We start from the raw sequence: 15861 nt of genomic DNA, 5'->3' as shown, positions 1-15861 counted from the left end.
TTGCACTTCCGCTTTGCGACAACTGTACGTCCCGGAAGTCGGAAGCGCCTAACGGCCGCCTTCCGGTGGTGGGAAAGTGAACCAAGCCAGAATCAAAGCGGCGCGTCCTGTGGCAGGTGGGGGTGCCTGTGGAAAGGGAAGGCAGGCGACTGGCTAGGGCTTGGCTCGGGAGGCCAGCGGAGCAGCAACTGCAGAAGCAGGCAGCGGCAGAGAGGGAATGGTGCCGGGAGGCGCCGAGGAGGAGGCGCAGTCCGTCCCTCTCAGGGTTAGTGAATGAGGCTCTCCGCCCGGGCCGGCCCGGGGACTGTGCGCTGCGGGTCCCAAGCATGAGTGCGGGCCCCGGCTGTGAGCCCTGCACCAAGCGACCCCGCTGGGGCACCGCTGCAACTTCTCCGCCGGCCGCCTCGGACGCCCGGAGTTTCCCCGGCAGGCAGAGGCGCGTTCTCGATCCCAAGGACGCTCCCGTGCAGTTCAGGGTCCCACCGTCCTCGTCAGGCTGCGTCCCGGGGCGGGCGGGACCGCACAGAGGCAGCGCCACCTCGCTTGGTACGTGGGGAAATAAAGATCTTTGTCCTTCCCTTTGGCCCAAACCTTTTCTTGGTCTCTGAGGACCCAGGAACTCCAGTCGTCCCCTTTCTGGTCTTGTGTGCACTACTCTGAGGCCCTCTTGCCGAGTCACTAAGGCCGCTTAGTGGGGGACTGCGGCCACATTTTCCCAGTTGCATTGGTGGGGTGAGAAACCCTGATGAGCAGTCACTCAAGGCCGAAAATGGTAGTAGACTCCACCTGTTTGCTTTCCTCGGGTTTGACTGAGAAATTGCCTTGTTAAGGAGGTCTAATTGTGTATGTGAAGCTTCAACCTCTAGATGGAAAGAAAGCTGCAAAGAAGGTCACAGTTTCTCTTGATTCACCCCGGGGTTCAGGGCAGTTAGTATTACCTGGCATTGTACTTGTCTCTGGCATACATTGTTAAACTTGGCCTGTCTTCAGATCCTAAAATCCATCAGTAGAGATAGACAATTCTGTAAGAAGTCCAGGTAACAAGAGGTAATGGTTGTGCTGATAGGTGAGGGACATATGGTTAGGGTTAGGAATCAAAAGTACTTTAAAAAAAATGTTTATTTTTGAGAGAGAGAGAGCTCGAGGGAGGGCCAGAGAGAGAGAGGGAGAGACAGAACCCAAGGCAGGTTCCAGGCTCTGAGCTGTCAGCACAGAGCCGGGTACAGGGCTTGAACCCCTGAACCACGAGATCATGACCTGAGCCGAAGTCAGATCCTTAACCAACTGAGCCACCCAGGCACCCCAAGAGTCAGAAGTACTTAATCCAGTCTGTGGGATCAAAGATAATCTCCCAGAAGATGAAATGCTTATTTTGAGGAGTGAAGAATGTTGAAGAGTTAGCTTAAAAAGAGGAAGTAAGGGAGGGTTCCTGAAGTATAGCTGATGCATACTGTCAGCAGGGGAGAGTAGTGAGAGATAGGGCTGCAGAGAGGTAGGCAAAGATCAGATCATACTGGGACATACAGGTAATGCTAAGGGTTTTGAATGCTAAGGGTTTTATCTCTGAGGGCAACCCGAAGCTTTTAATGGGTTTTTAGTAGGTGAGTGACTTTACACACATGCGTGCGCATGCATGTTTACACACACACACCTTTTTTCTTTCTTTTTTGAAGGTCTCTGGCTGATGTGTAGAAAATGAAGCATGTATTGAAAGGGAGCAGAAGCACTCCAAGACTAAAGGAGTTAGTGTAGGTGGGAGATAATGATGGTTTATACTTGGTTGTGGGCGGTAGGAAAGGGGAGAAGTGGATGGATTCGGAGAGAATGGGATATGTATTTTGTATCTCATAAGAAATATATCTTGCTGGAAATACATATTTGGGGATTCTTGGTATAAACGTGGTGATCGGTGCTATGGAAGTAGACCAGATCATATACAGCATGTAGAGAAAAATAAAGGCGACCTAGGACAGAAACTTTAGGAACACCATCATTTAAGAGTAGACTGAAGAGAAGTAGCCAGAAAAGTAGGAGAAAATCTTGGCTTTTGTTGTGTCCTGCAGGGAAGAGAGCATTTCAAAAAGGATGCATTGGTCAACAGTGATGCATTGGTCAACTGGACAGAGATCAGGCAGTCTTCAGGTGAATGATATAAACTTAGTTTTCTCAGGACTTAGAGTCAGTGGGGAGTACACCTGAACTAAATATTGAAGGATAAGCAGGATTTACTGTGTAGATCAAGGAGAGAAAGAATTAAATAGGCAGAGGGAATGGCCTGTGCAAAAGTGGTAGGACTGGAGCACAGGATGACAGGAGTGACAGGAGATGAGTCCAAGAAGAGGGGCAGAGCTTATTACGGACAAACTTTAGTGCTATTTCAAGAAGTTTAGACTTTATTCTGTGGTTAATGGAGGGCCACTAAAAAGCTTTTAAGAAGGGAGATAACAGTTGGTTAGTATTTTAGAAAAGATGGCCTTAGTGGCCTTTGGACTTCTCTGACTGCAGTCTGCTGTATAAATTTCACCTGGTACAAACAGTAGGAAATCTATGAACTGAGTAAATATGCCATATTTATTACAAACATGTTTCATGAAATAATACCTATTATATATGATGCATTCTTATGTTGTATGTATTTTGTTAAAAAAAAGTCCGTTGTAGTTTGTGTAACACTGGGTTAGAGAAAGTCAAGACTAGACCAGGAGACCAGTTATAGGAAACAAATGCACTTGTCCAAAGTGATGTACCTGTTCTTTTGATATTGGTGCTATTTTGAAGATGGAGAAGAAGGAATGGATTTAAGATTTAGGAAGATTTCAGGGAACTTGGTGATGGAGAGTGGAGGGGAGGGGCAACTGAGGGTGACCTCCAAGTACTGTATCTGAACCTATCTGAGAGGCTGATTTCCATATAAAGGTGGAAGAGTTAGTTGCAAGTGGAGGGAGGCAGTCAGTCCTCTTGGTTGAATCTTATTTCCTGCAGATTTCTGCAGAAGAGGAACCAAATTAAAACTTGGGCTGTACTTTATTTTGTGTTACTATTTCTGTATACTGGGCACAGGACACCAGTTAACAAATGTTCACAGACTAAACCAAAACTATTGTTTCAAATTTGGAATTCTTTAGGAACTTGGTATTTAAAATTTTAATATATAGTCATCTTAGGAGAAGTAGATGAGAAAAGGAAATGGATGTTCATTCAACATCTTTAAATTTTGTGTTATTTACCTTCCTGGGCATATTCTATTGGTTGAAAACTGCAAACCCTGCATAGAACTCAGGGTGCTATTCACATTCTGATGGCAGCTCCCCTTTTCTGCCTTTTGTAGCTACCTAGAGCTTCTCTCCCTGCTCCAGGCACGGTCCAAGTGTAGGTCAGTGATGGGTGGTGGTGGTTGTGGGGGGACTGGAGCTGGTTTGTCTCCCTTCCCTTGAATCATTCCTTCAGCCTCAGTGCTGTCAAAAGCATCATCAGACCTCTTTCCTCATCTCAGAACTCCCCCTGTCCATCACTTTTTGGTCTCTCCGCACCCTTCCTTCCCATACCTTATCTTGCTGCTGATAAAGAGACTTTTGAGGTGTTCCTTTGAAATGCAGGTGAATTTCAAAGCATTTTGTGTCTTTTGCCTGTGTCTATAGCACCTATTTGATATGCTAATTGACACTAATACAGTGGTTACTGAGTGATGTTCTGAGATTAAGTGTAAATGGTGTGAAGTCAGAATAAAGTTGGAGGACTGCTGATATCAGTGAAAACGAGATTGGGTGAATTATTGAGTTTCTACTTTGTGAGACTGGACACTTCATATTTTCTCCCATTGATCTACATAAGCCTTGAAGTACATATTTATTGTTAATCCTATTTTATAGGTGAGGAAATAGAAGTGAAGCCCAAAGAAGTAAAGTACCAGTTAAGTGACTGAGCAAAGATCACAGTCCAAGATCTTGACTCCAGATCTTTTATCTTTTTCATCACCTCTTTTACCCTCCTTTTTGCTTGCTGTGATTATTTCTAGTAAAAAGAAGGAAGTTCCCAGGTAATGTGGGAAGCATAATTTTATGCTCATTTTGGTAATAATGGGTAAAACTCTGAAGCAGTCCTGTGAAATTTTGCAAAAGAAACCTTTGGAAGCTAGAGTAGTGGTATTGGAAAGAGAAGTAGGGCTCTCAGAAGGACTAAGGAATGTTTTATTATCAGGAAATAGTGGTTCCTCACCTCTTGCTCCTCTTTTATCCTGTTCTCAGGCTTCAGGAATTATACTAGGAAACTATTTTTTTATTTTTTATTTTTTCAATATATGAAATTTATTGTCAAATTGGTTTCCATACAACACCCAGTGCTCATCCCAAAAGGTGCCCTCCTCAATACCCATCACCCACCCTCCCCTCCCTCCCACTCCCCATCAACCCTCAGTTTGTTTATACTAGGAAACTTAAAACTGGAGAGAGAATACATTCTCATGTCAGAGCTGTAGGAGAACACTTCATAGTTTCTTATGAAATGATGTATGCAGTCTTTCGGTTCTCTAGACTTGCCTTTATAGTGCTATGCTTTGTGTTTATGTCTATTATAGGAACCTAGCTATTGCATACCATTTAATCCTTATGTTTATGGAGAAAGATGTTTTATTTTTTAAATATTTATTTTGAGAGAGAAAGAGAGCGCGCGAGAGGAGAGAACCCCAAGCAGGCTTTGTTCTGTCAGCGCAGAGCCCTACACGGGGCTTGGTCTCACAAACCATGAGATCATGACCTGAGCCAAAATCAAGAGTTAGATGCTTAATTGACTGAGTCACCCAGGTGCCCCAAAAGGTGTTTTAAATTTTACACTGACTCAAAAAGCGAAGTTTTGGCTCCCTGCTGGTTTGTAATTTGAGGATTTTCTATACTTGTGTTTGATATAATGAAATTAAATAGAGAAAGATGGAACTGCAGAAGAAGTCTCGGAATCAAGTTGTTCATCCTCTTCTGATTGAAACCAATTTTTTGTCTGAAGCCTGATTTTCTGTAGAAGTGCTAACTTAATAAAAGCACTAAAATAGTGGTATTTAATAAGGAATATCAAATATAATACTTTTTGTGATAGAAACTTTTTAAAATGCTAATCGAAGAATTTTAGTTGGAATGTTAGTATTTTATGTAAGGTGAATTATATGGGACTCAAATATAGTGATAAAGCTGTGTATTTTCATATATTTAGGACAACATCTGTTTTGCTCACATTATGGTATTTGAGAAGACCTAAGCAAATAAAAATGAGTCTATGACTTAAGACTAAGGTCTAGATTCTTACATTGCAGTTTGGGGAATAGTTGAGAATGTTTAAGATTTTATATCTTATTATACTAAAATATTACATACATTTAATCCATAGTTTAATTAATTTTGAAAGCATGCTTATTTCTAATGCTTATGTAAACTGTGGTTTACATTTATTTGTGTTGCATTTCTTCAACGGAGTTATCACTTCTACCTTTGCTATTGTCTGCTGGTCATTTCTATCTAGTCAGCTCTTCAGCATCTCAAATTTAGTATGTTCACATTTGACCAAATCATATTTTCCCCTAAATCCAGTTGTCTTATATTTCCTACATTTTTACTTAATGCTGTAACTATCTTTTAAGTCTCTCAAACTTAAAGCTCAGTGTCACCTTTAACTTCTATCATTATGAAGTCTGTAATGACTCTCATTTCTCAACTTTTATTCTCTATTCTCACAAAGACTAGTTTTGGCCTTTGACCATTAGTTCCCCAACCTAGTTGCTGATCATCTGAGTCACTTTTTGAAAAAAACACAGATTCTAGCTTCCTTTGTTGACTCCATCCTCACATATATAGATTGATTCAGTAGGCCTGGGGTCTAGCCCTGGGATCCATTAATTATCAGCCCGTTAATGATTCAGATGGTTTGGGAACCTCTGACTTAACACCAATAGCTTCCTTGCTGGTTTCTATCAATAGGGTCTTCCTTCTTGCCCCTTCAGATTTGCGCTCCAGGCTATCATGCATGACTGAGAGCCTCTTAGATTTGAATTCTGGAATTACAGCTCTGAGTGTAACTTAACACTTTTTCATACCTCTTTGTGGTAGCTGACTTTTCAATCATATTTTGTGTTGATTTCTTTTTAAGTTCTTTATTTTTCCTTGCCATTGATGCCTTTGCTTATGATTTCCCTTTGTGACTACGTTTATTCTTCAAGGCACAATTCAACCCCTATTTATCAGACTGTTCTACCTATTCTAGTTCCCTAAAGTCTTTTCTCAGAAATACTTTAATTCCTTTTAATCTCATTTAATACTAAGGTAGTTAAGAACTAACTTAAGTTAGTTAAGAACTATTTATTGATCGTATACCAGTTTGTGCCTTAAACATCTTGCATGCTATTTCATTTTAACCTCATAATAACCCCAGGAGAGGTACTGTTAATTTGCATGTTTACAAATAAGGAATCTGAGACACAGAAAAATGATTCCTCACAAAGTTGCTTAGGAATACAATGGGAGCACTAGGATTTGAATCCAAGTCGGTCAATTACAGAGCCTGAATTCTCACCCATTAGTCCATACCAGCTCTTTTAGGGGCATGTTGCTTACTACTCTATGCCAGATGCATTTATATAATATTTGTCTTATCTCCCATTACTTGAGTGTGGCAGGAATGATTAATCTCTGTTTAACCCACAGAACCTAGCACAATGGCTTATGTGTATAAATGCTGCTATAGGTATTTTCTCTTTGAGGGCATGTATGCATATACATAATTGTTTTGGTGTGTGTGTGTGTGTCTGTGTGTGTGTCTTTTTTTTTTTTTTTTTTTTTTACAGTTTTCAAACAAAAGACTATTACCAGTTGGATGGACACTAAAGGAATCAAGACAGCTGAAGCAGAAAGGTATAGAAACATGCCTATACAGAGAAATGAATAACATGATACATGAATGTTTTATCTTGCTTCATGCTTTTTCTCCTCGCTTGATCCCACTTTTCTTTACATTTATTCATTCTTTCAGATTACAAATAATAGTGTTTTAGAGTCTAATGTATCAGGGACTGTCCTATATACTTGAAATACAAAGATGAAAGAGGAGTAGTCTCTGTTTCTAAGATAGAGTATAGTGGTGGTGGCATACTCAAAAACACACGATCATTACATAGTGTGATAAATAAGACTTGACTGTCTTGTATAAACAGAACAGTGGTAGTTAGTATATAGGACAATCAGCTTCACCTTTGCAGGAAGGCCTGCCAGGAGGTGAGTCCAGTTTAACATTTAAAGGAAGAGCAGGTGTTTCCCAGGCATGAGTTGGGAAAAGGGCATTACAGGCATATGTACCAAGTGATGGAGTCATGAAAGAGCATGTTCTGTGTTTAGGTAATCACAAGTAGTTTAATTATTACTATGGTAGTGGTAGTGTGGTTGTGTGGTTGGATAAGTGATTTTTTTATAAGTTCTTTCCATTGTATCACAAGTTCTATTGCCTCATTAGTTCTTTCTATTCTGTTGTAGTTTGCACAGTAAAGAAAACAATAATACAAGACTGGAATCCATGATGAGTTCTGTACAAAAAGATAACTTTTATCAACATAATGTGGAAAAATTAGAAAATGTTTCTCAACTAAGTCTTGATAAATCACCTGTTGAAAAAAGTACACAATATTTGAACCAGCATCAGACTGCAGCTATGTGTAAGTGGCAAAATGAAGGGAAACATACAGAGCGGCTTTTGGAAAGTGAACCTTCAACAGTAACTCTGATACCAGAGCAGTTCAGTAATGCTAATGATCAGTCACCCCGAAACGATGATCACAGTGACACAGATAGTGAGGAGAGTAGAGATAATCAGCAATTTTTGACACCTGTAAAGTTTGCAAATGCAAAGCAGACCACAGAAGATGAACAGGCCAGAGAAGCCAGAAGCCACCAGAAGTGCAGCAAGTCTTGCCATCCTGTAGAAGACTGTGCAGGTTGTCAGCCGGAAGAGATAGATGTGGTGCCAGAGAGTCCCTTGTCAGACATCGGCTCTGAAGATGCTGGTAGTGGACTGAAAAATGCCAACAAATTGAGTAGACAGGAGAGTAGCTTAGGAAATTCTCCTCCATTTGAGAAAGAAAGTGAACCCGAGTCACCAATGGATGTAGATAATTCCAAAAATAGTTGTCAGGACTCAGAGGCAGATGAAGAGACAAGTCCAGGTTTTGATGAGCAAGAAGATAGCAATTCCTCCCAAATAGCTGGTAAACCTTCAAGGTTCCAAGCAAGAGAAGCCGACACTGAATTGAGGAAACGGTCCTCTTCTAAAGGAGGTGAAATTCAGTTACATTTTCAGTTTGAAGGAGGAGAGACTCGCAGTGGAATGAATGATTTAAATGCCAAACCATCTGGAAGTATTTCTAGCCTAAATGTAGAATGCAGGAATTCCAAGCAACATGGAAAAAAGGATACTAAAATCACAGATCATTTCATGAGACTGCCTAAAGTAGATGACAAAAGGTAATTTTTTTCCACAAGAGTGTCTCCAATAGTGTAATACATTTTATAATTTTGTAAGGGGGTTTAACAGAGTTATGGTTTAGATTGAAGCAAAGAAATAGTTGGTTTCTTTTTAACTTTACGATAAATGTGTAATTTTTTAAAAATGTTTATTTTGGAGAGATAGACAGAGTTGGGAACAGGGGAGAGGCAGAGAGAAAGGGAGACACAGAATCTGAAGCAGGCTCCAGGCTCTGAGCTGTCAGCACAGAGCCTAATGTGGGACTCAAATTCAAAAACCGTGAGATCATGACCTGAGGCAAAGTTGGGCGCTTAACCATCTGAGCCTCCCAGATACCCCATATTAATGCTAAATTTAAACCTAGATTCAAAAAGTTCAGGGACAGAAAACAAGAAGTAAATAAATATTGTTAATTGGACTTTTTTAGTTTCATGATCTTCCTTCTGAAATTTTTGGGGATAATCAGAATTTAAAAATATGAGGTTGATAGTAGCTTCTGTTTAGCCATTTTTCTAGGCCATTAATACTGCATTTTCTCCTCTAATGCTCTGATGTGCAGGCAGGTGATGTTGTACTTCATAAATGAGAAAACTGAGATTTGAATTAGAGAATTCACTGAAATTATAACTTGTGGGTAGTAACGCTGAGATTTAAAGCTGAGTCTGTCTGATTACAAGGCTTACATTTTTGCAGTTATTCCATTTGGAATCTTAATCTCCATAATTTGTGATATTTTCTATCACATGTGCCACAATAAGCTCACTTTGTTGAAAATTGTCTAGAGACCTGAGAAGTAGCTGACACTGTGAACCATGCCTCATTTGGCAGTGCTCATATTCTTACATGGTCAGGTTTTTTTTGGAAGGTGATTTTATGTGTTCAGAAATTCGTGGGGTGCCTGGGTGGCTCAGTCAATTAAGCAGCCGACTTTGACTCAGGGCATGATCTCATGGTTCATGAGTTTCAGCCCCGCGTTGGGCTTTGTGCTGACAGCTCAAAGCCTGGAGTCTGCTTCAGATTCTGTGTCTCCCTCTCTCTCTGCCCCTCCCCTGCTTGTGCTCTGTCTCTCTCTCTCAAAAAAATAAACATTGAAAAAAAAATTTAAAAATAAATTGCTTCCATAGACTTGAAAATAAGCTCTTCAGTTTTACCATTTTTTATTAGTTTTTCTTTTGATTGTAAATACCAAGGAGAGATAGCAAGTCTGGGACGTTTTAAACAATAACATTCTGGGTAAGTTTTATACTTGTGTACCTAAGGAAATTTAAATAGGCAGATTTGTGACTGAATACGTTTGTTTTGACCTTAGAAAAGAACAATGTGAAATCAAGCATCAAAGGACAGAAAGGAAGATACCTAAATACGTTCCACCTCACCTTTCTCCAGATAAGAAATGGCTTGGAACTCCTATTGAGGATATGAGAAGAATGCCTCGGTGTGGGAACCGGCTGCCTCTCTTGAGACCATCTGCTAATCATACAGTAACTATTCGGGTAGGTATTTTCTGTTACCTATAAGGAGAGAAGACTCTTTAGTCTTCATTTATTGCAGTACTTATTAATGTGAAAAACAGGCCCAAGGCACAGAAACTGTTTCTTTTTTCTGCACAAAGTACCAAGAAGTCTATAGATTGGAGAAATATAACAATAGCTTTCTTTTTTTTTTTTTTTTTAATTTTTTTTTTTTCAACGTTTATTTATTTTTGGGACAGAGAGAGACAGAGCATGAACGGGGGAGGGGCAGAGAGAGCGGGAGACACAGAATCGGAAACAGGCTCCAGGCTCTGAGCCGTCAGCCCAGAGCCTGACGCGGGGCTCGAACTCACGGGCCGCGAGATCGTGACCTGGCTGAAGTCGGACGCTTAACCGACTGCGCCACCCAGGCGCCCCAACAATAGCTTTCTTAATGCAGTACTTAATACATCCATAAGATGAATTATTGTCAGGTCATAAGGCAATTGACTTTTTCAGTATTTTTTTTTTTAAAGTCACTGGATTCTTTTCTTTCTTTTTGTTTTAAATTCAATTGACAGTATTTGCTGAGCACCCACTATTTGTTAGGTAGTGGGTTAATCTGTAATGGGTTAGTCCCTAAAGTTCAAAATTGTGTATGGTTCAGTATCCTCAAATCATTTTCTAGTTTTGCCCTCTTTTCTGAGCTCTAGAGTATTCTAGGCATCACCATCACTATTCCAGAGGTGTCTCGAACTCAACATGTCTAAAACCAACCTCGTTTTTAAGAATTGTCGTTAGGGGCACCTGGATGGCTCAGTCGGTTAAGCTCCCGACTTCGGCTCAGGTCGTCATCTCTCGGTTTGTGGGTTTGAGCTCCACGTCTGACTGTGCTGACAGCTCAGAGCCTGGAGCCTGTTTCAGATTCTGTGTCTCCCTCTTTCTCTGCCCCTCCCCCACTCACGTCCTATCCACTCTCAAAAGTAAAAAAAAAAAAAAAATTAAAATTGTGGTTAAATATACATAATATACAGTTTACCCTTTTAGCCATTTTTAGTGTCCATTTCATGGCATTAGGTACATTTACAATGTTGTACAATTATTACCAGTATTCATTTCCAGAAATTTTTTATTATCCCACACAGAAACTGTACCTGCTAAACAATAACTTTCCATTTCTCACTAGTCCCTGGTATCCTCTTTTTACTTTCTGTAGCTTCTTTTTTGAAGAAACAACTTTATTGAGGTAGATACAATTTACTCATTTTAAGTGCTCACTCATTTCAGTGATACTTAGGTAATTTACTGAGTTAGGCAACCATCATTATAATCCAATTTTAGATTTCTGTCACTCATTGGGTCGTTTTAAATAGTCATCTCACTTTTTAGTCTCTATATTAGATTTCACAGGAACTACCTAAAAAATCTCTGCTATTATACAACTTAGTCTAGATGTGATTAGATATTTTGAAGTATAGAATTCTTTTTCATGGTTATAGGTGGAAGTAACATTGAACAGGTTGTGGAGTTTGAACCGAGCTCTAAAAGATGACCAGACATTTCTGAGGGGGAGTTAGTAAGTCAAGAGAATTCCGAGACAGATACATAACCTTTATAAAAAAGGGCTATGTAGTGGGGATCCTGGGTGGCTCAGTTAGTTAAGGACCCAACTTCACTTCAGGTTATGATCTTGCAGTTTGTGAGTTCAAGCCTAGCATCAGGCTCTGTGCTGACAGCTCAGAGCCTGGAGCCTGCTTCATGTTCTGTGTCTCCCTCTCTCTCTGCCCCTCCTCTCTTTCTCTCTCTCTCAAAAATAAAAATAAAAAAAAAAAAAACAGCTCTGTGTGGTTGAAAAACTATTTGTTTTAGACATTGAAAATAATTGGTTTGTTAGAGCTTAGAGTTTGGATGGGGAATGGTGGAAGATAAGACTTGAAAAGTGGATTGGGTCCATATCATAGAGGGGTTCAAGTGCTAGGAATTGGACTTGAGTCTGTAGGTATTGGAAATTGATAAAAGGTCTGTGCACACAATAGTTATTACTGTAGCAGGATTAATCACACAGCTGTGTGTAAGGAAAATGGAAGTGAGGATCCATTGGAAACAGATAAGGGATGTTAAGAGCTCTTAAAATCGGTAAACTTTATCTACCTCAATGAAGTTGTTTCTTCAAAAAAGAAGCTACAGAAAGTTAGCTAGCAGGTAAGAAACGAAAAGGAAGGGGACTGTAATTATCAAATTGTGCTGCGTTAAAGTGGCTCAGGGGTTCTTAGGAAATTTGACACAACATGTGTTTTCTAAATTATATTTTTAACTGAAAAACCTGTAATAAGAGAACAAACAAACACACTCAAACTTGAAAATGCTTAATATATTTTAACAAAAAACAATATTTTAACAAAAAAAATTACCATTTGAAACTATTTAGGTTAGTGAATAGAATTTTCTTAATACTGTGAGATTTTCTTTCTTTCTTTCTTTTTAATTTTATTTTTTATTTTTTAAAATTTACATCCAAATTAGCATATAGTGCAACACTGATTTCAGGAGTAGATTCCTTAGTGCCTCTTACCCATTTAGCCCATCCCCCCTCCTACAACCCCTCCAGTAACCCTCAGTATGTTCTCCATATTTATGATTCTCTTATGTTTTGTACCCCTCCCTGTTTATATATTATTTTTGTTTCCCTTCCCTTATGTTCATCTGTTTTGTCTCTTTAAGTCCTCATATGAGTGAAGTCATATGATATGTGTCTTTCTCTGACTAATTTCACTTAGCATAATACCCTCCAGTTCCATCCACGTAGTTGCAAATGGCAAGATTTCATTCTTTTTGATTGCCAAGTAATAACTCCATTGTATATATATACCACATCTTCTTTATCCATTCATCTATCGATGGACATTTGGGCTCTTTCCATACTTTGGCTATTGTGGATAGTGCTGCTATAAACATGGGGGTGCATGTGTCCCTTCGAAACAGCACACCTGTATCCCGTGGATAAATGCCTAGTAGTGCAATTGCTGGGTTGTAGGGTAGTTCTATTTTTAGTTTTTTGAGGAACCTCCATACTGTTTTCCAGAGTGGCTGTACCAGCTTGCATTCCCAATACTGAGAGAGATTTAAGTGTAAATTGAGTAGTAGGTTGATACAAGCTTTAGCTGTGATCCCTAGCTTTCAATTTCGAATTTTGTATTTCTTAGTCTCAATTTCATGTATTGATGCTAGCATAAGTAAAAGTTATTATAAAAATTATAATAGTTTTATTTGATTTAAATACAATGAATTAATGTCAGATTTCTTAGGGGGAAAAAGAGTTCTGCTATTTAAGAAAGTTTGAAAATCATTGAGGTAGGGTAATGTGGAAATAAAAAAGAAAATAGTTGGTTGCTTTGTTTTGAGGTAAAATTGATAGGATATGGTGAATTCTTAAATATGGGTGAAGAGGGAAAATGCAGGTAAAATTAAGAAAAGGCCGAGTGACTGACAAGATGTTACTGGTGGAAAATTTGGAGAAGAGATTGGGGAGGTAAGTGATATTTTGACTTTACTGCCTTTCTTTATACCACTGCCCATAAAGAAAACCCAAATTATCCTATACCGTCATTTTTTAATCTCTGTAATTACTGTTTATTTTTAGATATCCAATAACGTTTGAATTTTTAGAATCTTTAAAATCTTTATTTTTATTATAAAAGTAGTACAAGGTCATTGTAAAAAAGATGCAGGTCTCATGTGATAGTATATAACTCAAAATCCAAGTCTCTCAGTCCTGTTTCAGAGTTTTGGTGGATTAACCTCTAGATTCTTTTTTCTGAATATGGTAATATGATATATATGTAATTAATAGTTATTAAATAAACAGCCCAAGTTACATTTCCAAGATGCCAGATATTAATAGTTATGAAATTTAAAGTAGTAAAGTAAAGCTGATATTTACCATTAGAAAAATGGCAGTCTGGAAGCGCCTGGTTGGCTCAGGCGGCCAAGCATCCAACTCTTGATTTCGGTTCAGGTTATGATCTTGTGGTTTGTGAAATCGAGCCTCAGCTCTGAGACTGTTTGGGATTCTCTCTCTCCTTCTCTCTATGCCCCTTTCCCGCTCTAGCACATGTTTGAATGCGTGCTCTCTCTCTCAAAATAAATAAACATTAAAAAAAGGGGGGGGGGGCACCTGGGTGGCTCAGTCGGTTGGGCGTCCGACTTCAGCTCAGGTCATGATCTTGCGATTTGTGAGTTCGAGCCCCACGTCAGGGGCTTTGCTGATAGTTCAAGAGCCTGAAGCCTGCTTCGGATTCTGTGTCTCCCTCTCCCTCTACCCCTCCCCTGCTCATGCTCTGTGTCTCTCTGTCTCTCAATAATAAACGTTTAAAAAATTAAAAAAAAAAAGGCAGTCTGAAATTGCAGGGGCATGTCGTTTGGTGCTTGATTATCTTTAAAGACATGATAAACGCACATGCAGGCACACAAACACATATACACACACATATGCACATACAGATGCCCACACACAAAGCATACTTTCATATATATGATATGTTCCTCTGTCTGTGGAGCTGGACTGGTACCTGTTTTGTCACCTCTGATTACATGGGATATCTTTACAAAGTCACCTTTGGGGACTTCATCTGGAGTTGAAAATACTTTTAGCATAATTATTGACTCTTGACAATTCTTTCCTCTGACTATTCTCGTTCTTTGGCTTCTATGATAACATATAATCCTAGTTTTCTTTCTGTCTCCTTAACCATTTATTATATTCCTTTAGTTTTTCTGGCATATGTGTTAAATATTGTTAGAGCTCCTCAAGGCTTTTCCATAGGTCCTGTTTTCTTCTCTCTCTCTGGGTGGTCTTCTCCTACAACTTTATTTCTCTTGAGTGCTTATTGGATAGTCTTCCTTTCTATAAGCTGTTCTCTTTTTGAGGAACAGTCTTCCTTTCTTCTTTTTCCTAGTTCTTTTTATCCTTTGAAGTTCAGCTCAATTGCCATTTCCTCAAGGAAGTCTTTTTTTTTTCCTTTTTGATGAGTTTATTAGTATTTTTTTTTCAAGTTTATTTATTTTGAGAGAGACAGATACAGCATGAGTTGAGGGCACAGAAGAGAGAGAATGCCAAGCTGGCTTCACACTGTCAGTGCAAAGGGTTGACATAGGCCTTGAACTCACAAACTGTGAGGTCATGACTTGAGCCAACACCAAGAGTCAGATGCTTAACTGACTGAACCACCTAGGCACCCCAAGGAAACCTTCTCTAAGCTCACCGGTAAGTTGGAATTGTCTGAAATAGATTCTCATACACCACGAACCTTTCACTCATAACATATTACAGTTCAAATTTTATATTACTGTGATGGTTTGATTATTTGCAGTGAAGTACTAATTCATGCTACAACATGGATGAACCTTGAACACATTACATCAAGCCAAAGAGGCCAGACACAAAAGGCCATATGTTGTATAATTCCATTTATATGAAGTGTCCAGAATAGGTAAAATGTATAATTTTTCATGTTTCAAATATCGCATTTCTCAAACGTTTACTTAATGCTTATTATAAGCATCATATGTGTATGTGTACACATACGTATATATTTACATATGTATATATTTCTTTTTTTTTTTTTTTTTTTTTTAATTTTTTTTTTAACGTTTATTTATTTTTGAGACAGAGACAGAGCATGAACGGGGGAGGGGCAGAGAGAGAGGGAGACACAGAATCGGAAACAGGCTCCAGGCTCTGAGCCATCAGCCCAGAGCCCGACGCGGGGCTCGAACTCACGGACCGCGAGATCGTGACCTGGCTGAAGTCGGACGCTTAACCGACTGCGCGGCCCAGGCGCCCCCATATGTATATATTTCTATACGTATACTTAACAGAAACACATAAGTCAGGTTCTATCATAAATATTCCGAATCCACA

At 39.4% G+C, this 15861-nt stretch overlaps 1 protein-coding gene across 8 annotated transcripts in view; it reads left to right on the top strand.

The window, feature by feature from the left end:
* Window positions 1-43: 43 nt before the first annotated feature.
* Window positions 44-15861, top strand: part of PARG (poly(ADP-ribose) glycohydrolase) — a 132781-nt gene continuing 116963 nt past the window's right edge. For 2 of the 8 annotated variants that reach the window (XM_045438032.1, XM_045438031.1), the window contains exons 1-4: window positions 58-546; window positions 6824-6890; window positions 7506-8489; window positions 9800-9983. In XM_045438032.1, coding sequence (XP_045293988.1) covers window positions 327-546; window positions 6824-6890; window positions 7506-8489; window positions 9800-9983 — 1455 coding nt within the window. In that variant the 5' untranslated portion in view covers window positions 58-326. Of the gene's footprint in view, window positions 547-6823; window positions 6891-7505; window positions 8490-9799; window positions 9984-15861 lie in introns of all 8 variants that reach the window. The other 6 variants (XM_045438030.1, XM_045438034.1, XM_045438033.1 and 3 more) reach the window with 6 other exon arrangements.

Source organism: Leopardus geoffroyi, chromosome D2 (genome assembly GCF_018350155.1).
Source record: "Leopardus geoffroyi isolate Oge1 chromosome D2, O.geoffroyi_Oge1_pat1.0, whole genome shotgun sequence".
Taxonomy (NCBI): Eukaryota; Metazoa; Chordata; class Mammalia; order Carnivora; family Felidae; genus Leopardus; species Leopardus geoffroyi.
This window is presented reverse-complemented; position numbering and strand designations above follow the sequence as displayed.